At 47.2% G+C, this 20,366-nt stretch overlaps 3 protein-coding genes across 4 annotated transcripts in view; 2 read left to right on the forward strand and 1 right to left on the reverse strand.

Moving 5' to 3' along the window:
• Nucleotides 1–6,154, forward strand: part of BOD1L1 (biorientation of chromosomes in cell division 1 like 1) — a 36,845-nt gene extending 30,691 nt beyond the window's left edge. Inside the window, exons 21-25 of one of the 2 annotated variants that reach the window (XM_048941622.1) lie at nt 1,273–1,307; nt 1,415–1,499; nt 1,948–2,089; nt 3,428–3,571; nt 4,763–6,154. In XM_048941622.1, coding sequence (XP_048797579.1) covers nt 1,273–1,307; nt 1,415–1,499; nt 1,948–2,089; nt 3,428–3,571; nt 4,763–4,871 — 515 coding nt within the window. In that variant the 3' untranslated portion in view covers nt 4,872–6,154. Of the gene's footprint in view, nt 1–1,272; nt 1,308–1,414; nt 1,500–1,901; nt 2,090–3,427; nt 3,572–4,762 lie in introns of those variants that run through there. The other variant, XR_007376250.1, reaches the window with a different exon arrangement.
• An 8,488-nt stretch (nt 6,155–14,642) lies between these two features.
• LOC125692562 (uncharacterized) lies at nt 14,643–17,124 on the reverse strand. Its single transcript, XM_048943243.1, has 5 exons — nt 17,001–17,124; nt 16,423–16,662; nt 16,041–16,095; nt 15,352–15,549; nt 14,643–15,250 (listed from the first exon to the last, which is right to left on the reverse strand). The coding sequence occupies exons 1-5, from the start codon at nt 17,122–17,124 to the stop codon at nt 14,968–14,970; spliced, it is 900 nt and encodes a 299-aa protein (XP_048799200.1). The 3' UTR covers nt 14,643–14,967.
• Nucleotides 17,123–18,716, forward strand: NKX3-2 (NK3 homeobox 2). The gene is given in 4 exon segments (XM_048942211.1): nt 17,123–17,375; nt 17,378–17,418; nt 17,420–17,477; nt 17,611–18,716. Coding segments are annotated over 4 exon segments (819 nt in total). The 3' UTR covers nt 18,078–18,716.
• The last annotated feature ends 1,650 nt before the right edge of the window (nt 18,717–20,366 follow it).

Raw genomic sequence — 20,366 nt, forward strand, 5'->3', positions numbered from 1 at the left:
TGTAGTTAAATTGTCACAGGGTGTTTTGCTATACATTTGCTAACATTTGCCAGGATTTTAAATACCTGCCTTCAGTACATGAAAGAATTAATAAATCTTTTTAATATGTTAATTAGACTTATCTTGTGTAAAACACTTAATACAGTGTACTGTTCTTCATTTTACTGTGCTTCTTCATCAAATAGTTGCATGCTTGTACTTTATTTCATTTGTTTCTGTGTAAAAGATTTGCCCTGTAATTTGGACAACCTAACTTCAGAGGACCTGTGTGTGAGTTAAGAATATGTCTCTGCTTTGAGACCTCTGTTTTGATGCACCAAATTGACATTCTTCTGTATTTGCTCTGTTGGTCTAAGCAGAAATGAATTTAGAGTTTTTGGCCTTATTTTCAGCTTTCAGAAACAAAAAGAGACAGCAATTTTGTCGCATAAAAAAGTGTTTAAAAAGATGGTGTAAAAACCTCCATGTTATTTAGGATGCTTCTCTCCTTCAGTGACTGGGGATTTTTATCACTGCGGTATTGCAGGTAACTCTATCTGACAAACTTGAAACTTTATAAAATCATCTTTCTTACCATGGAGGCCAGCTTGGGACAACGTGCTTCATAGAGTACATAAAATTATTTCAGTGTGCACAAGCCAGTCTGTAAGAAGCACTGGATTGAAAAACCAGGCTTCTTCAACAGAGAAAGTTAACTAATTTGTATGCCAGGTATTAGTCAGGATTTAGATTTAAATTTTAAATTTCCTTGTTGAGCTACAGCCATCTTGGTGCTTCATGGCAGACACAGTAAAGAATTAGCCCAGAGGAGCTTTATAATTTCTGGTTTTAGAGAGTTTTCAGAACTGCATTGATCTTGAGCAGTAGGATCACATTTTGAGTTTAGCTGTACATTGAGCAAGGACTGGTCTAGATGATCTCCAGAGACGCCTTCCAAGCTAAATCCTTCTTGATTCTGCTGTTGGTTGATAGATATCTAACTTCTGCTTTTCCACTTAAAAAAAGAAAAATAATAATATTAAAAAAAAAAAAGTATGTGCAACAAAGCAGTAAATATTGCATCAAGCATATAAAGGCTTCACTGCTTTAAAAAAAAAAAAAAAATCATTGTTGTCGGTCTGTGTATAACAAAATGCAAGAAAGGCAAGTTCTAGTTTAGGCTGACTTTCTGTGATGCTTATGCAAACTTGACAACGTTTGAAAGAATTCCTTTTAAAATTGCTTAATAAAAGATTTGAAGTTCAGGATTCAGTTTTGTTCTTTCTTTTCTAGGTACAGACATACCTAATAAGAAAGAAACAGCGAATGTAAGTGCAGGAGATTTAATTTGTAAGTCTGTACGCAGTATGTAATGAAAAATGTCTGTCTTATTAAAACTGTTCTTGTCTTGCTTGCTTCCATTTTATTTCTTCAGGAAGATGAAGCTGGGAAAGCAGAGACGACTGTGCGTAAAAGGGGAAGAAAACCCAGGCGTTCTCTGGTTCAGGCAGAGGAAACTGGTAAAAAGAAGAAACTCTGCTATTCCTAACAGAATGAAAAGATATTACTGTGCCTTTCTGTATACTGATAGCAATAAGATAAGCTTTATTCAATTTTTCCTTTCTTGAGGAAAAATCATTGAGTTACAGCTAGTGTAAATATTATGTAAATATGTGTAAATTGCTGTAATCTCATGTCAAAATTGCTACATCCCAGATGCTTCCATAAAGCCTCATGAATTTTCTATGAATTCTGGCTATGAGCTGCATAAGTAAACTGTTGCAAATGTGTTAACAAGATTAAGTCAAACAAGTGTGAATTAAAAACATTGAAAGCATAAAGGAAATGGAAAATTACTTGCTTAAAATGGGATTTGTGAATAGAATACCTTTTCTAAACTAAGTGTCCATATCCTTTTGGAGGGCTTTTGGAAAATTATAGCACATGTGTACAATTTTACATGGACAGAAATGCTGGAGCCAGAAAGAAAACGTCGGAAATTAACATCTTCTGAAGAGGAGATAAGAGAGCAGGAGGAAGGTGAGGAAGAAGACAATGAGGAAGAAGATGAGTCCACAGCTAGACCAGCCACAAGACTAGAGGCTCAAAGGTAACTCATTGTAGAGGCACAGATATTTTTTTGCTACGTTATTTTCAGTTGTGGATTGAGCTTTTCTTTGCAATTTGTTTTGATTGAAACTTCCCATATAAGGTTGGATCTAATTCTAGCATTAGGAGATTTTCCTTTCAGTAACGAGGAATGGAAAGTCTTGTTAGAACTGGAGTTTTTGTCTTTGTATGACAGAGGATAGCTGTTATTCTAATTATGAATAACAAGCAGAAGAGGCAATGTTTTGCCTCAATTCAGCATTGCTAGGAGATGAGAAAGTGTTAGGGTAACAAAAGACAGGCTTAAGATGTCAGAAGAACTGATCCTGTGAGCAATCTTGCATCTCGGTGATGTCTCAGAAAATGGGTCTGAGCACATTTAACTAACGGGTTAAAAAGGACTTGACTGCAATTCACCATTTAGCATTTGGAGTTGGAGCAAGGCAAAAATATAATTTTTAATGTCAGTTTCTTTTTCCACATATTAGCCCAGCTAAATACATGAATATGCAGTACTCTAGGATTTCATTTATATTTTAGTGAACTGCCGGCTCAGGAAAAAAAAATCAAACCATGAAAGATTAGTGTGATACCAAGAAGCCCTTATTTATCTGTAGTTTGTGTGCAAAAAGGCAGGCTAAAGAAGTGTAGCAGAGGTCATCCTCTTGACTAAAACTTTGGAAGCTTACCACTTTGTGAACAGCAGTTCTGTTGCGGTCTAACCGTTAACTCTAGAAAGGTAAGACATTAGTATTTTCATTCCTATTGCTTGTGAAAACATCTACTTTGTATTTACAGATGTTCTTGTTGGTCTTGTTTCTCAGATTTCCAGTGCTAACTTTCTGGCTGCAACAGAACAAAGCATCTCTATCTGAAAGTGCCACAAATATTCTGTGTTTTATAAGTAGCATTTGGGAATAGTTTAATGGAAGGAGATGTCTCTTTATTTTCAGCTTTACTTAGGTCAGAAAACCTGATAATTCAACAGTCTGGCTTGTGAACTATGAAGTTGATCGCCAATAATCACTTTTTCATGTTTTTGAACTGATGAATGCTGAAGCCATGGGTGTTTACGTAGCAGAATTGTTGCAGATTTTGAACTGCATTTTTTTGTTGTTCTGTAAATACTATCAATAACGTGGCCAGTTCTGATTTTACATTTGCTATGGAGGCACACAGCTCTGCTTGTCATTTTGTGTCTAAAAGCATGCAAATGGTATTTTTCCACCATTTCTTTTGGCAACTTTGATTTATATGTTGCAAATACTGTTCAGTCTTAGTTTTCTGCACTTGGAAAAGTATTTTGTTATACACATTCATCATTCTTTTTTTATTACAGAATGCAGTCCAGCAAGCCAACCACTCGTGCGACTTCTAAAGGCAACAGTCCGAGTTCAGTTTCTCCCAGAAAACAACAGAAATTATCAGCAAAAAAGAGATCTCCAAGTGATGCAAAAGTTAACAAATCTCCTCCATCAACACAGTAAGTATGAAAGCTAAAACCACTTTTATTATTTGTTTTGGAAGCAACTACATTTAGATGTAAAATGCTAGTTCAAAATCTGAACATCAGTCTTGCTTTGTTCTGTTCTTTTGTGTTATATAAAAGCTTTCAAAGGATTTTCTTCTGTTTACGTTTTTTCTTCCTTTCTTTAACATTTGCAAGACTAGACTGTGTGTGTGTGTCCTTGGAAAGTTCTTAGTTTCTTTTCTGAAAATGCTGTTAAGCAGTATTTTAAATGAAGCTGTGGTTCTTTCCTGAAAGTAGGAGGTGGGAAGAGCATCTGTAGTTCAAGTTAAAGCAACATATGTCATTATTCTAATGCTTGAAGATATTTCTAAGATCAGGTGATAAGAAAGGAGGAACTTCTGAATCCTTACAGCAGTGTACTTCCATTTTTCTCCTTCCTTGGTACACTTATTAATTTTTGAAGTTGAGATCACTATTAAAATCCCAAGGGATCAACAAATGCAATGCTCAGTTGCTGTTTGTCTTGTAGTTTGTAGTCAGGCAGGCTATACTTCAAACACATTGTTGTGATCCATAGTGGAGACAACAGTGTTTTCAAACAATGTCTGGAACTGTGGCGGATGTGCATCATGCATTGATCAGCTGCCACAGTTCACCTGACATTAATTATTTAGCATTACTATGAATGGGCAAGAGTTTAAGCTGTGCACCTGAAAGAGAGTGGGCTTATATAGATGCTTAATTGGAGGTAAGGGCACATGACGTCTGCCCTTTATTCCCTTTATTCCCTCTCGTGCATGCAAGTCTTAAGCTGCTTTTGCTCTTTTTCTGTCTTTGTGTGAGGGAGTAGCAGGTAGAATATAGTTAACTACCCTGTTCTGATTCACACATCATTCCAGAAGAGAGGAGGTAGGAGTGCTCTGGCCCCATATTCTACATTTGAAGCACTCTCCAACATGCAGAGCTAGTATGCAGTACCCTGCTAAGACATGATGGGAGTGTGCAAGGTCTCCGTAGGGTCTGTGCAGCTCTATGAAGATGTAACAGTAAGCTTTCAAATAACACATCCTCATAATTCATCAGACATGAGCGTTTAAGCCCGTCATTGAAGCAGGATTGTGCCTGACCACCCTTCTTGTTTTCCAGCTGTACCATTGTTAATTTCTGACTGTATGTGTGTACGTATGTATTTATTTATTTTAGGCAAAAGGTGCAGTCTACAAAGCGTAAAAGAGAAGGCAGCCCAACAGCAGTACGAAGAAAAGGCCAGCAAAAAACAGAAGAGACACCAGTGAAGAAAGCAAAGCGATAATCTCTACCAGCTGGTACTGTTTGTGGAGGAGTCAAAAGGAGGAAAAAAATATCTGTGCTTCTATTTTTTTTAAAGCAAAGGGATTTGCACGTGCTTCTTTCAGAGCTCTAAGTTAATCGACGCAGTACTTTTAAGTTACATTTTAAACAGCTTTATAAACTATTGTTTATACAGAATATTATGTACATTTATTTCAGATGGAAAAATAAGTTTACTTTGTATCAGAATGAAAAACAAAGCAGTTATATATTTTATCACTGACTTGGAAAGTTGGGGATACCCAATGTGACATGCTAATGCAGATGCTTCCAACTCCTGAGACACCCCTGGCCTACTAATACACTTTGTACATAAACTTGTAAAAATAGGTTGTATTTTACTCTGTGTATGAATCTAATCAACAACGGACATCTTATTTATTATATGGAAAGCATTGGTCTGTAAACTTTAGTATATACTGTAGGCTTTTTTAATTATATATTTTACATTCTATGCAGATGTCAGTAGGAAACTTCACTCCCCCAGAGCTGTCTAAAATCTGAAGTTCTCTAAAATAAACTCAGACAGTTGGTAAAACACTTCTTTCGCATGCATCGCAGTAGGTTAGCGTAGTGAAAGCAACTGGGCTCCTTTCTCTTCATGCGTGAGAAACAAGAACTTTAAAGTATGATCTTAATAGATTCTATTTTTCATTTGTGATTTTACTACCAACCTGTAGCATTAGGTGAGGTTTATTTGAGTCAGCCAACTCTAGCCTGAAACAGCAATTTTATTTTGCAACTAAACACCCGTTCTTTCAGAATTTGTCTTTTTCAACAAAGAGGGACCCACTGAAATGAAACATCACTTCTAACTATAGAGCTTCAGCATTTTATGTTATGTTTTATACACAGGTATTAAAAATTGAACCTGGTATTATTGCCAGAATCTTTTTTTAATGTATATTTACTCTGGTAAGAGCAAATGTTCAAGTGAAGTTGTATATAAAGTTAAACTTTTCTTATGATCAAATGTGTCTCTTGTAATGATGTGATGAGTTGCCAAACAATCTGAGATTATTTTAAGTGTTCTGTTCATATTCTGGTTTATAATTACAAAGGGTTTGGGAGGGTTGGAATTCTCCTTTTTTTTTTGTGGTTGTTTTCCCCTCTCTTTTGTGGGATGGTTTAGGTTTTATTTTTGTTTGGTTTTGAACTTGTTGTAAGGCAGATGTTTCCATCAGATATTCTGCTTGGTTTCTTACTGAAACTTTTATATAAAAATTATAAAATGTTTGCCAAAAATCTGAGTTGCCATATTTTATTACTCTTTAACCATATTGCTGTGAAACTTGTTTTTACAGATATTCTTGGTTGGAGCCATTTCTGTAATGAATGCTGATTCTGATTAGTGCCTTTAATTACTCTACATACATTTATGTGTCAGGTCTATTAACAGCAGGGAAAACACCTAACAGTCCACCAAGCCTAGTGTGCTATGGAAGCACATGAACACAGAATTGCAAGCTGAGCTTTTTGTGGTATTTGTCTCTTCTGTCCTCCCCTACTGGAGCTTTCCCAGCTTTTATTTGGAGTCCTCTACATCTCTCCCAATTTCCTTACGTCTGGATTCAGTAGTGAGATTGCTCTGGCAATTCCTAACAAACTGCCCCCCGCACTGTATGTGACAGTCATTTCTGCTTCTCTCTTCCTGCTGGTAATGCTTCTCCTGCCACAGTGCAGACTGTATGTGCTTTTTTCACAGGCAGATCTTTTCTCATTGTTTTTGGTGATCAGTTAAGCCCCTGCTGAAGTGTCAGAGCCTCCTGACTGTCTTTTGCCTAATGAGCAGAGAAACACAACCTTGAAGATCAGTGACATCTGTGTGGTTCAGAAGTTGGGCTTGTAGTCTGACGTGAGCCTTGGTGTACGTAAAAAAAACAACTTTTACAGCACAGAAGGTTTGTAAAATCACTGTAAAATCGCAGCAGTTCCAATGGAGAATTTTTTTTTTTTTTTGTTACTTGGACATGGAGAAGGTAATATCCACTGTGCTGAAGAGCTGAGCTGCATTTGGAAAGAAGCATGGCTAAGGTGTTAGCTGCTAATGTGATTGTATTCAGTTGTGGAAGACCAATCAGGTGCTGAGTGGAAAGTAGAGATGGCAAATGCATTCTTACCCTGTGTTACTTCTTGAGAATTTGAGAGTAGAGGGAGAAACTGCTTTGTGCTGTGAGAGAGCAGTGGCCCTAAAGCGCTTCACAGTGCGGCTCCAACCTCTTTTGCCTACGTTGGTGTGAGAACACAGCTGCCCTGAGACCCCAATAAATTTATACAGTCTTGGTTTCTTTCAGTGTTATAGGGCCTGTTTTTTCTTCAGCTCATTCTCCTGAAACTCTTTCATTTTGCTGGATGCTGTAACACCGAATCAACCAGAGAGATCTTGGTGGAAGATGGAGTTTCAGCCTCCTGCTGAGTTTTACGGAAGGAGAACTTGTGTCCTGCTCACCAGCTCTCAGCTGTCTGTTAGCCAGAGGACTTGGCAAGCTGTCAGGATCTCTTCATATTTTCTGGCATGTGCTTCACTGTCTTCAACCTAAAGCTCTATGGGTTTACCCACTATATAGGTTTTAAATCACCTAAGTGGGTTGAGGGGGAATTGTTTTTTTAACTAACTGAAAGATCATCAGTAAAAGTTTGTTTGCAGTTGTCACTTTTTGATGAGGTCTGGCAGGCTTGTGGCTCTTGCAATTGATGAAATTTCCATCTAGAACCTGATCCAAAGTCAGTAGGTGCACTCAGCAGCTGAGGCAAGGCTTTTGCTGATGCTGGCAGCTCTATGAATGCCTCAGTTTTCTATTCCAACAGTGTCTCTAATAGCACATCTCCTTCTTAGGTATTTTTTAAAGCTGTGACATAGATCCCAAATACACACATCCACTGTTTCTTGCCTAAGTCTGCTTGATGCAAGTCCAATACAGGCTTGAATGACAGTATTAAAAACAGTCAAATTCTGATTCCTCTATCAAGTGCTGTAATGGGAAAAGAATTTTCTATCCCAGATTTCTGCCACTCCTTGCTTGTGGAAGAGGTGGTGGGACCTGTGTGGTTCAGTCACTGCCCCAAAGCTGGGATGTGCTGAGTGACCTCTCTATTTCCTTCCAAAGCAGCGTTTGATTTCCTTGGAGCTGTACCTGTTTATATTGTAAAGAGTAAATTTAGCTGGTCCATTTTAGCTCTCTTCCCATTAAAGCCATTCCATGTGAAATGTTTTTAGTTTTAAGGTGTAATGTAGACATCCTAATGAAGTAAGCTGAGTGCGCATTCCATAGTCTGTATACCTACGCCAAGCTCTTGATCTTGGAGATGCTTGATACTGCATCCACGATTATCGGTATTAGCACTCAGCCATTTCTCATACTGGTTCAGAAGATCTTCGTGACTTCCACAGCCCTCCTCTTGCCTGCAGCTGCATTTCAGAGGAAACTGTCCATGTCAGCCTTCTGCAAGTTTTGGCAACCTCTTAAAGATGCTGTGCTTGCTTCTTCCAATAGACTCCTTGTCCCAGCTATGGAGGTCACACTCCATTACTTCCATCAGCTTCTCAAAAAATCCAGGCCTGCCTCAAGCAGGTTGTTTTTCTATTAAGCATGAAAGTTCAAACACCAAGGAAATTCCATTTGTATTCTAATCTTTATTTCTGGATTCTGATATTTCACCAAATCTCCCCTAAAGACTGTTTCTGACTTAAACCCTTTCTTCAAATCTCAGCTTTTTAGCTCTTGCACTTCCTGCCTTCATAGGGGAAAAAAAAGTCTCAAAAGTAAAGCAAAATAAAAGTAAACACAGTTGAGGGAGTTACTAGATAACTTTATTTAAAGCCAGGAACAAAACATTTGCCAAATAACTTGAGAAGAAAAATGTGGTTTGAAATGGTCACAGTGTAGAAGGGCAGGAAAAGGTCTCTGGAACCGAGTATGCAATTAATTAGCTGAGGGTGTGGCTTAATGGTCAGAGCAGCCAGTGCAAGGCGCCTTTCTCCTTGTCTTCTGCCCCATGACCAGTGCCAGTGCTGGGTTGTATGCTCACAGCCTGCTTGGTCGGGAAGCCTGAAAAGTTCTAAAGTTGTCACATCACTACACCAGCTGTTGACAAGGCTGTGTCATATGGCCGAGAAGTAGAAATCAGCCTTCTGTTGCAGCATAGTTGGGGTACGTTTTGGTTGGTCATCCAGGTGCACCATAGGCTCTCACATGCGTATCAAATAACTATAGGTTCAGACAATCACAGAATAGCTTAGGTTGGAGGGAACCTTAAAGATCTCCTAGTTCTAATCCCCTGCTGTGGGCTGATTGTCACCCGCCAGCTCAGGATGCCCACAACCTGTCCAACCTGGCCTTGAATATCTCCAGGACTGGGGCATCCACAGCTTCTCTGGGCTTCCTAATCCCATGCTTCACCACACTCTGAGTAAAAAATTCTCCTAATTGGTGTGTAAATGCACAACGAGCTATGTTGTGGGTTGTATCCTTTCCTAGTGACAGTGCATTTGGGCTTCCTGTGAGAAGCACAGATTATCCAACCTAGTTAGGGATCCTTGTTATATACCACGTGTCAGGAGGAAGGCATGCGATAGTTGAAAGCTGAAGACAATTTTGGAATGGCTGTAATTTGCTGTGCTGATCTCAGCAATGCAGGTCCTCCAGCAGGAATGACTTGCTGGGAAGAATTCTCCCTTAGTGGAATGCTTTAAATCAGATGCAGGAAAAGACTTTTTAGGGCTCTTTAGGAACTGATGCCCTTTTTCTAGCTGTAGAAGATAGGCTTGTGCTCAAGACTGAAATCAGATCTAGTATGAAACATCTGAATTTAAGCCAAATGGTTCCCTAAGTAAGGAATGCAAGCAAAGCATCACAGCTTTCTGTATGAGGAAGCACAGGTGCCTCAGGTGCAGTTCCCAGTGTTGAGCAAGCTGTGCTGGAAGCTGCAGCACTGACTTGCAGGAAACGTCTGGGATTAGCTCCTCAGGGACAGGCGTGTAGTGCTGGGAGGTGATCACAGAATCAAAAAATCATAATCATTGAAAATGATCACTCAGATAATGAAGTCCAAACATCAACCCACCACCACCATACCACCACCACCGTACCATGTCCCTCACTGCCATATCTCCATGTTTCTTGACCAGCTCCAGGGAAGGGGACTCTACCATCACCCAGCACAGCCATGATACTCTACAGCTGCTTTGGTTTCACCAAGGATGGACCTTTGTTGGTCTTTCTTCCACGAATGCAAAGTAGGAAAAGTTCTTTTATGCTGCAGTGAGAGTGAGTTATTAAAAATAAATAGGTAGGTAGGTAAGTAGGTAGGTAGGTAGGTAGATTGGTGGATTGATACTCCTTCCTGACCATATTTTATTGTGACATGTACACACGATGCAACATTTTCTGTTAACATTTCTTAAGATGGGTGGTTGTAAGGAATACGTGACAATATAGAGGAATACAGGAGAAACATGCTCACTGATCCATGGTATCCCGGCATCAATTCCAGTATATAAACTTAAAGATGTTAAAATCAAATAGTTATTCCTGCTTCAGTGCCCAAAGCAAGCAGAGATCTGGCGTGTGCTTTCCCCTTCAGACACCGATAGCTTCACTCTGCTTTCTGTATAAACAAGGGCTAAGAACTGTGCAGTAATACACTGCTTACTTAACTCCATTCAGCCTAACTCTATTCAGGCTAAGTAAACAGGCAATATGAACTGCTTTAAAATAATAATAATAATAATAAGCTGATGGGAAAGCATCTTTCAACTAATCGTGAACTCAATTTGCCACTTGGCCCTTACCTCAGCCTTCCTGCAGGCCTGGGGCTGTTCCCCATTCCCTTCTCCTCAATTGAAGTTGGTCAGACTCGCAACATTCCTCCTCATCTGCAATTCTCCCTCATCAAAAGTCATTCCCTGCAGTCAATGTCTCACGTGACTTCTTGCTGCAGAAAAAAAAAAAAAAGAAAAAAAGAAAAAGAAAAAGAAAAGGAGAAACAGCAGGAAAGCTCACTTTTAGAAAGAAACATCAAGTTTTATTCTGTTTTGAATGAAACATAAAAGACAATGCAAGTGTTCTGGATATTGGTGACAGGTGAACGGCTGGATGATCTTGGAGGTCTTTTCCGGCCTTTATGATCCTATGATTCTAAGAAAGGAAGAAGGCGGCCGTGCCACATCGCACGGCTGTGCTGTTGTCCATCTCCGGCTTTGCTTTCCTCCCACGAAGCGCTGCCCAGAACGCGGCGCAGCACTCGGGAATTTCCGCGCCTCCGGAGCCTCCCGAGCCGCCCCGCACACACCGCCAGGTGGCGCTGCGCTGCGGCGCCGTGCGGAAGCGGGTACCGCTGTCACCGCTGTCACCGCCCGGCGGGCCCCGAGGTGCCAAGGCACGGCGGCAGGCAAAGCTCCCGCGGAGCTGCAGGGATGGCTGTTTTCAACTCGACGTTCATGAACACGCTCCACAGCACCAGGTGTAGGTTCAAATCCTGCCGGTATATGGATGCAATGTCTGCGCAGTAAATTCCCATACCTATAGGTGCATGTACATATATGTGTGTATTCCATGCATAACACAGCTTTATGTTTACAGACACAACGAACTTTCCGAGCAACAGCACATTCAATGCGTTCACTCCAGCTGATAGGGCAAGAGGGAGTGGCTTCAGGGCCACAAAGGGAGGTTCAGGTTGGGTTTTAGGAACAATTCCTTCAGATGGAGTGGTGATGCATTGGCACAGGCTGCCCAGGTTGGTGCGGTCACTGTGCCTGGAGGTGTTAAAGAGTTGTGGAGATGTGGCACTGAGGGACATGGACAGTGGGCATGGTGGGGATGGGCTGGTGGCTGGACTGGCTGATTTTAGTGGGCTTTTCCAGTCTTCACGATTCTGTGGAGTTGGATTTGGAGGTGTAACATCAGTAACATCAGCTATCAACTTAAGTCACAGTTTCCTGCCCATATCTTCCCATTTCTCTCATTCTGTTCTCACTGTTTATCTGAGCTCTTCTTCTTTGCTCGGTGTACATCTTTTTTCCATATCCTATTTGTTAGCTAAATCCCAAAATGTACCTGGCTAATAAGCCATATAAGCTGGCTAACTAATAAACCATACAAGCATTACTCCTATGGCAGCAATACCCCCATAATCCACTCGGACTACATTCCACTCAACACCACAAAAATGCTCAGCAGGAGAGAACGAGTTATCAGGAACCTCTCCACTTAGGTGAAACAGCACTAAGTAGCAAATGCAATGGGGAAATCTGAGAGCAGAGAGTGCATGTGGCAAGGATGAGGCTGCAGATATCTCTCATTGCCACGTTCAGAGCCTCTGCTCCCACGATGAGCACAGACACTGTGGGCAATGGCTGTGCCGCCCACAGACGGCTCGTTTGCTAGTTTTCCATCAGCCAACTCCATTTGCATGGGAACTGATCACAACGGGGTCACTGATTTAATTGTGAGGTTTGTGAAAGTATTTGTATTGTCACTGGGCAAGCCAAGAGATTCTATGGTTTAATGCAAAAGCTGTGTTTGAATGAAATTTGCAGTCTCTGTGCATACAACATCAGTGCCAGTGGAAACAGCACACACAGCAGAGCTGCTGTCGCTGGGACTGCGTGACCCAGGCACTGCCTCCATGCACTCCATGGTTCAGGATTCCATTGGGCAAAAAGGCTGTGGAACGAGGGAATCTAATCTTATCTTAATCTGATCTTAAGTTAAAAGGTTTTGAGTGATTGGCATTTTGTAAAAACTTGTAATATTTGAGTCCCAAAGACTCAAATCTTAATGCTGGTGGGCGATGTATAACAAAGACAGAGGAAAAATGAATATGAAAGGAGTGCTGGCATCCTGAGCTGGAAGAGACTCCCAGGGTTCATCGAGTCCCACCCTTTGCTCCACACAAGTACACCCATGGATTTGCCGTCCATAAAGATGGACAAAGGTCTGTAATCACATATAAATATGAGCAGTTCTGCACCATGTGAGTCAAGGGGCTGGCTCTGTGCAGGTAAGGACCAGAAGCAACAGAGTATATTTAAATGCCATCCCACTGGTTAACTGGTGTGTCAGTCCAAATTCTGTGTACAGTGAGTGTTAAGAAAGAAAGAAAGAAAGAAAGAAAGAAAGAAAGAAAGAAAGAAAGAAGAAAGAAAGAAAGAAAGAAAGAAGAAAGAAAAGAAAGAAAGAAGAAGAAAGAAAGAAAGAAAGAAAGAAAGAAAGAAAGAAAGAAAGAAAGAAAGAAAGAAAGAAAGAGAGAAAGAGAGAGAGAGAGAGAGAGAAAGAGAGAAAGATGGAGAAAGAGAGAAAGAGAAGAGAAGAGAAGAGAAGAGAGAGAGAATAGAAGAGAAGAGAGAGAAGAGAAGAGAAGAGAAGAGAAGAGAAGAGAAGAGAAGAGAAGAGAAGAGAAGAGAAGAAAAGAAAAGAAAAGAAAAGAAAAGAAAAGAAAAGAAAAGAAAAGAAAAGAAAAGAAAAGAAAAGAAAAGAAAAGAAAAGAAAAGAAAAGAAAAGAAAAGAAAAGAAAAGAAAAGAAAAGAAAAGAAAGAAAAAAAGAAGAAAAGAAAAGAAAAGAAAAAAGAAAAGGAAGGAAAAGAAAAGGAAGGAAAAGGAGGGAAAAGGAAGGAAAAGGAGGGAAAAAGGAGGGAAAAGGAGGGAAAAGGAAGGAAGGAAGGAAGGAAGGAAGGAAGGAAGGAAGGAAGGAAGGAAGGAAGGAAGGAAGGAAGGAAGGAAGGAAGGAAGGAAGGAAGGAAGGAAGGAAGGAAGGAAGGAAGGAAGGAAGGAAGGAAGGAAGGAAGGAAGGAAGGAAGGAAGGAAGGAAGGAAGGAAGGAAGGAAGGAAGGAAGGAAGGAAGGAAGGAAGGAAGGAAGGAAGGAAGGAAGGAACATACAAGTCGGAAATATTATGTTGTTGGAGATTGGTAGAGGAAACCTTAGGTGCTTGTACTGATAATGAATCCGTGCTATGGGTGTTTTTAAGATCCTAAAGCTTTTCACACAGTGAAACCTTCAGTGTAATACAGTAAATACTCGTTACAGTGCTCCAACAGATAGTGTGCACACATTCGGGATAAATGGAGCAGAGCTGTTCAGATGACACAGTGCGACTTTGGTGCACTGTTCGATCCGTTTCTGCTTCCGTTCTTCTATCAGAGACTGCAAATGAATCCCACTTCTGAAAATTCCTGGAAATAGATGAAAAGCCGAACGCAGGAGTTACACACTGCTGTATTTATTGCACTGGGAAATTCAAAAGCTTCAGTTACTGACTGAGAGACGCACCTGGCCGTTTGGATGTGTCGCTTTTGCCTCTTATTAGCAAATCAATTGAATCCTGCCTGGGCCGTGTTTCTGTCCTGCAGGGAAATAAATAGGTCGGAAGATGACAACATATAACGGCGCAGCAGTGGGAAAGCCGACATAAAAGCAGGGACGGAGCGGAGGAGCGGACTGACGCGAGGCGCTGCTCTGCCCGGGGACGGCCCCACTCCTCCCGTGCCGTGTGGTGCGAGAGCAGCGGGTGCTCACCGGGATCCTTCGGGGAGATCTACGGGGGGGGGGGGGAGGGGGCAGAAGGGGGGGTACGGAGCAGCGGGAGGTGCAGTGGGATCGCTTCGCCCCGCGGCCCCGAGCGACGCCACGGCCGCACCGCGCCGCGCACGGCGGGCAGCGCTCCGGCGGCTGTGCGCTTCGGCTGTAAACGTCCATAGGAATGTTGGTGCTCGGAGCTCCCGGCCCCAGGGACACGGCTTTTCCCCATATAAGGACTGTGAGCGGAGAGGGCACTGCCGCCCGCTATGAAAGCCCTCCGAGCTCATTTGCTGAGGGTTTGTCACGTCGGTGCGATGAAAATCCCGGCTGCCGGCAAGACATCTGCGCGCTCCCCACGTTTGACAATACATTCAAATCCAAAAATAAGGAATATTTTTTCATATTAGGGGGAGATACGGGCTGTGCATCCCTCTGCCGCTGGAGCCCACGAGTTCGGAGCGACGCAGGGACGGGACTGCGGTGACCCGACGGGGCTGTCACCGCCGTGCGGCCGCGTTACCTCGGAAATAGATGGCCGTCATTTAGGAAATAGAGACAAAAGCAGACGAGATTTTCCTACAGAAGCAGCGAGCTGCACGGGGCACGCTGGCATTCGTTGGTGGCACAGCCCGGGTGCAACCAGGAGGCGGCTCCCCCCAGCCTGCAGCCGCTCCTCGGGGGGAGCTCCGTTCTTGCAGTTACCGTCTCCCAGACGTCTCCGGCAGAGCCGGAGGAGGCTGCGGGGTTTGTGACTCCGTGTTTGTCGGGAGAAGAAGCGGGGACATTGTAACGTGATGCTCAACCCAAGCAGGATTCTGCTCCTAAAGGGGAGATCGAAGATCGAATTTAAGGGAAATGTGTGTTACGATAAGGCTGGTCAGGCTGGAACAGGTTGCCCAGAGAGACGCTGGCTGCCCCATACCTGGAGGCACTCAAGTTCAGGCTGGACGAGGCTGCGAGCACCTGATGGAGCTGTAGGTGTTCCTGTTTGTTGTAGGGGAGTTGGGCTAAATGGCCCTTCAGGGACTCTTCCAACTCAAACGACTCTATAATTCTACGACACGTCCTCAGTTCCGGTGCCTCAGCGCACAAGTTGCTGGTTACCTGAGAAATGTTCGGGCTTATAGAAAGATAATATAGAAAATAAAATAAAATTTAAAAAATAATAATAATAAAAAAAATAAAATAAAATAAAATAAAATAAAATAAAATAAAATAAAATAAAATAAAATAAAATAAAATAAAATAAAATATTTTTAAGCGAGAAAAAAAGAAAAGAAAAAGAAAGAAAAAAATGAAAAGGGGGAAAAAAAAAACAAAAACAAAAACGAAGCAAACGAGCGCAGCCCCCGTTCCCCCCCGGCGTCCCGCAGCGGGCAGTGCGGCCGGACCACCTCTAGGGGGGGCAGCCGCCCGCCGGCAGCTCCGGGCCGGCCCCAGCCCCGGCTGCACGGGAGCGGCGCGGCGGGGGCTGCCCGTGGAGGGTCCGCGCCGAGGAACCGACACGGGGATCTCCCGTAAAGCGACCCGGGCGGTGGGTTCGACTCTGTGCTTCCATCCGCCTCCCCCTTCCCGGCGCCGACGGCCCCGCCGCCAATCCCAGGCGCTTACCCCGCTCGTTTTCCCTCCGAGCTGCTGATGTCGGGCCGATGGAGAAGAGATCGCCCTGGGTGGGAGAATAAAGATCAAAATGGAAAAAAAAAAAAAAAAAAAAAAAAAAAAAAAGGAAAAGAAAGAAGTGCGGCTCCTCGGCCTCTTGCTCCCTGGGTGGGAATCGGGAGGCACAGCCCGGTGCCTCCCGGCCTCAGAGCCCCGCGCCCCTCCGACAGCGCCCGCTCAGCCCCGCACAGCCCTGCACAGCCCCGCACAGCGCTCTCCGCCTCGCACTCCCCTGCAGTTCTCACAAGCGGCTCCGTCGGGGCGGGGCGGCGGGCTCAGGGGCACAGCGGGAGCTCCGTCAGACGGCCGACGCCGCCGGCTCCGCACCGCTTACCGGAGAGGCATTCTGTATTTTCTCCCTTTATTTTCGGACGGGAGCGCTGTTCGTCGGTTCCCGCAGCCCTCCGCGCACCGACGCCGTCCCCAGAACCACGCGGGGCGGTGCGCGGTACCCCCCTCGCGCTGCAGTCGCGTTCCGTGCGCGTCGCTTTCCGACTCGCCCTCGGTCCGGGACCGCCGTGCTCCAGGAAGGCCCCGCCGCGCCACCCGCACCCTCCTCGGCCGCCCCGTCCCGCTCGGCCCCGCCGGGCCAGAAGGGGTTAATGCTCCGCGCGCCCCGCCGCGCGCCCCGCGGAGCGGCATCGCCCCGCGGCGGGGAGCCAATCGGAGCGCGCCCCGCGCGCCCGCCGCCCAATGGGGAGGCGCGGGGCCGGCGCTGTCACGCGGCGGTGAGGGATGACAGCGCCGCCGGGAGAAAAAGCGGAGGGCGGGCGCGGGGCGGGACAGAGCGGGGCGGAGGCAGCGCCCGCGCCGCCAGGGACCCGCGGCGGCGCCCGGTGGAGCGCGGCCCGGCCCCGGCCCTATGGGCGGGCGGGCCGGCGGCGCACACAGCCTGCCCCCGCTGGCGCCCGCCCTCCCGGCGGCACACAAGGGCCCGGCAACGGCGGCGGCACGGCCGCGGCCGGAGGCGGCGATGCGGACGCCCAGCTGAAGTTGCGGCGCCGTCGCTGCTCTCCGCCCGGGGCCGCCGGGCCATGGCCGTCCGCGGCGGCGGCGGCACCGCCCTGACGCCTTTCTCCATCCAGGCCATCCTCAACAAGAAGGAGGAGCGCGCCCGCGGCTGGCGGCTGTGTGCTGCCCGCGCCGAGGCCCCTCCGCCGCCCGCCCCGCGCCCGCCGCCCGCCTGGGACTCGGACTCGGCGCTGAGCGAGGAGCCCGAGAGCGAGCGGCGCTCCGAGGAGGAGAGCGCCGGGGGCAGCGCCCGCCCCAACGAGGCGGCGGGCAGGGGGCGGCCGGCGGCGGAGGCGCGAACTTCGGAGGCGGCGGCGGAGCGGGATCGGGACCGGGACGGAGCGCGCAGCGACAGCGAAGCGTCGGCCGCCGCTTCAGGTATAGCGGCGGGACGGGACGGGGTTGGGCGGGGGGCGGCGGGCGGAGAGTCGGGAGGGCGGGGGGGGGGGTGATGGACGCGGGGTGTCCCGGCGTCCGCGGGCCGTGACGCCGCGCTCTGCCCTGCCCGCAGGTCGCGGCCCGGCCGACGAGGAGGAGGCGGCGGGCGGGAGGCTGCTGGCGGCCGAGGAGGAGGCGGCGGCGCCGAAGCCGCGCAAGAAGCGCTCCCGCGCCGCATTTTCCCACGCGCAGGTGTTCGAGCTGGAGCGGCGCTTCAACCACCAGCGCTATTTGTCGGGGCCCGAACGCGCCGACCTGGCCGCCTCCCTCAAGCTGACCGAGACGCAGGTGAAGATCTGGTTCCAGAACCGCCGCTACAAAACCAAACGGCGGCAGATGGCGGCCGACCTGCTCGCCGCCGCCCCCGCAGCCAAGAAGGTGGCCGTCAAGGTGCTGGTGCGCGACGACCAGAGACAGTACCAGCCCGGCGAGGTGCTGCGGCCGCCCTCGCTGCTCGCCCTGCAGCCCTCTTACTACTACCCCTACTACTGCCTGCCCGGCTGGGCCCTGTCCTGCGCCGCGGCCGCCGGCACGCAGTGAGCGCCCCGACGGCACCGCCCCGACGGCAGCGCCGCGGCGCCCCGGACAGTATTTATTGCTATTTTATTGTTATTTTTATTAATAATATTATTCGGACGGTCGCTCAGCCTCTCCCCATCCGCCCCGGCCGCCGAGGACTCGCGGCCTGGCACCGCCGTTCCGTGGGATCCACGCTGTGGTGCGACGGCTGCGGACTGTTTGTTGGTTTGTTTGCTCCGTCCTGTGTCGGATTGGCGGAGACTGACCAGAGAGAGACAAAGAGAGAGGGGGGAAAAAAAAACAACACCCGAAGCGCCGCGGAACTGAGCGCAGCTCCGAGGAGAATGGATCCAGGGGGGCTCTGAGAGTGCCATGAGCGGGGCTGAATGTACAGAGCCTCTCCCACCCCCGCCCGTATCGGCGCACTGCGAAGGATAGCCGTGTCCCAAGGGTGAGACCCGCCCCAACGCTCCAGGCTTCTTCTTCTTCTTCTTCTTTTTTTTTTTTTTTTTTTTTTTTTTTTCCTGAGATCTTTCCGTGTTCGGGGAGGGAGGATTCTGGATTTTTCGCACTTTCCAGTTGTATTAAAGTTGTTGTTATTATTTTTATATTCAATGTGAATATTTCTAGGCAGGCTTTAAAAAAAAAAAAAAAAAAAAAAAAAAAAAAAAAAAAAAGGAAAGAAAAATCGATGTAACGAGAAATGTTAATGCCATTGTGCCTTTTGTGCAGTCGTTCTGCAGCCCTCCTCAGAAGTGTAATTACGGTCTCTTTCCCTCGAGGTAACCTATCGCTTTGTTTCTTTCTTTCTTTTTCTCCCTTTAATGGCACTGTGCACTCAACGACGTTATCGACTCCAAATGAATTGTGAATGTGTGTAAGCAGCCCGCTGTACTTTTTTTTTTTTTTTTTTTTTTTTTTTAATTTATAAATGTTACGTTACCACCTCGCTGTGCCGCGTGTGTCGTTCCTCGGCCGCTTGCGGGGGGACGCGGAGCCCCGGGGCCGCTCCCGGGAACAGCGGTTGGGAGCCGCGGGCACGAGGAGGATGCGGCGGGGGGAGCGCGGGGAGCACGGAATCCGTCGTTCTGGCAGAGCCGGGGCGGGACGAGCAGCTCGGCAGCTCCCGGAGACAGCTCGGAGCCCGGCCCGCGTAACCCGCCGGGGCCCCGTAGCCGCTTCGAGCAGCCTCGGTCGCCGCCCTCAATCGGCCCGGACCGGGAGCGCGGTGCCGGCGCTGGGGCCGCGTTCCCCCATCCGTCATCTCGGGCCCCGCTGTAGTTTCGCTCTTCCCAGGCTCCCTGCGGGTGGGACCCAGCGGGGATCCCGCAGCGAGAGGCCGAGACCGAGCCGCCCGCCTCAGCGTTGGGTCCGGGTTTGATTTTTATTTCAGTTCTTTCATCGTTTTTACCTGTTTAGCCCTTATCCAGGCGGACGGGGCTCAGGCGCAGCCGCGGACGCAGTAGGTTCCGGAGCCGGGAGCCGGTGGGGTTTTGCGTGCAGCGATTCGGGGAACGCTGACAGCGATGAGGCCCTATGCTGAAACCATTTTCCTTTCTTTCTTTCTCTTTCTTTCTTTCTTCTTCTTCTTCTTCTTTTTCTTTTTAACCATTTCCTCCCTCCTTTCTCTCTTCTTTCCTTCCCGGGAAAACGAACAAGGGTTTCCCATAGCTAGCAGAGCCCTTATGTGCTACCCGCCCCAACGCTCCGTTCCCTCCCGCACGTTCCGGTCGTCCCCTACGGGCACAGAGCCGCCGGATCCTATGGGACCACTGAGGGCAAAACAGGGCCTCGCCCCGGCGGGGCGAGCGGTGCCGGGTCGCTGTCACACCGCTGTCCCTCGATGTCACTGCGGGCTCCGGGGCGGGCAGAGCTCACCCCGAGGCGCTCCTTCCCCGCAGCGCTCCGCGTTTCGTTCTTTCCCTTCGTGGCCGCGGGAGGGATAGCCCGATGCGGCACAACGCGCGGGGGACGGCGGCACAGCCTCGAGCTGCGCTGTAGGAGCCCGAACAGCTGAGATGCGCTTCGTGCGAGACGGAAATAGCTAAAACGGAGGATCCGAATGCTGTTATTTGAGTTGTGGGGGCAACGTTCGACACCGAGTGTCCGAGCTCCTCCGACGCCGTCATTTGGCGTTGGCAAAATTGGAGAAACGTCGATATTTGCATCGGGGAAATCGAATGGATCGTTTGACGGAATTTCGCGGCAGTTCGGAGGCGTTCCTGTCCCCCGTAAGAGTACGATGTGAAGCACAAAGCAGCGCTCTGTGCCTTTCTGTCTCTTCCCGATGACAAACCGCAGCGCACCGCC

This window comes from Lagopus muta, chromosome 4, assembly GCF_023343835.1.
Source record: "Lagopus muta isolate bLagMut1 chromosome 4, bLagMut1 primary, whole genome shotgun sequence".
Taxonomy (NCBI): Eukaryota; Metazoa; Chordata; class Aves; order Galliformes; family Phasianidae; genus Lagopus; species Lagopus muta.

What these genes read in the sequence shown, in the direction of transcription:
- LOC125692562 (XM_048943243.1), bottom strand. Translation starts at nt 17,124, where the DNA reads ATGGCCCGGCGGCCCCGGGCGGAGAGCAGCGACGGCGCCGCAACTTCA. An exon ending in AAATACAGAATGCCTCTCCG is followed by an intron (nt 16,096 to 16,422) that starts GTAAGCGGTGCG and finishes TCTCCCACCCAG; the next exon opens with GGCGATCTCTTCTCCATCGG. An exon ending in TCGGAGGGAAAACGAGCGGG is followed by an intron (nt 15,550 to 16,040) that starts GTAAGCGCCTGG and finishes TCTTTCTATAAG; the next exon opens with CCCGAACATTTCTCAGGTAA.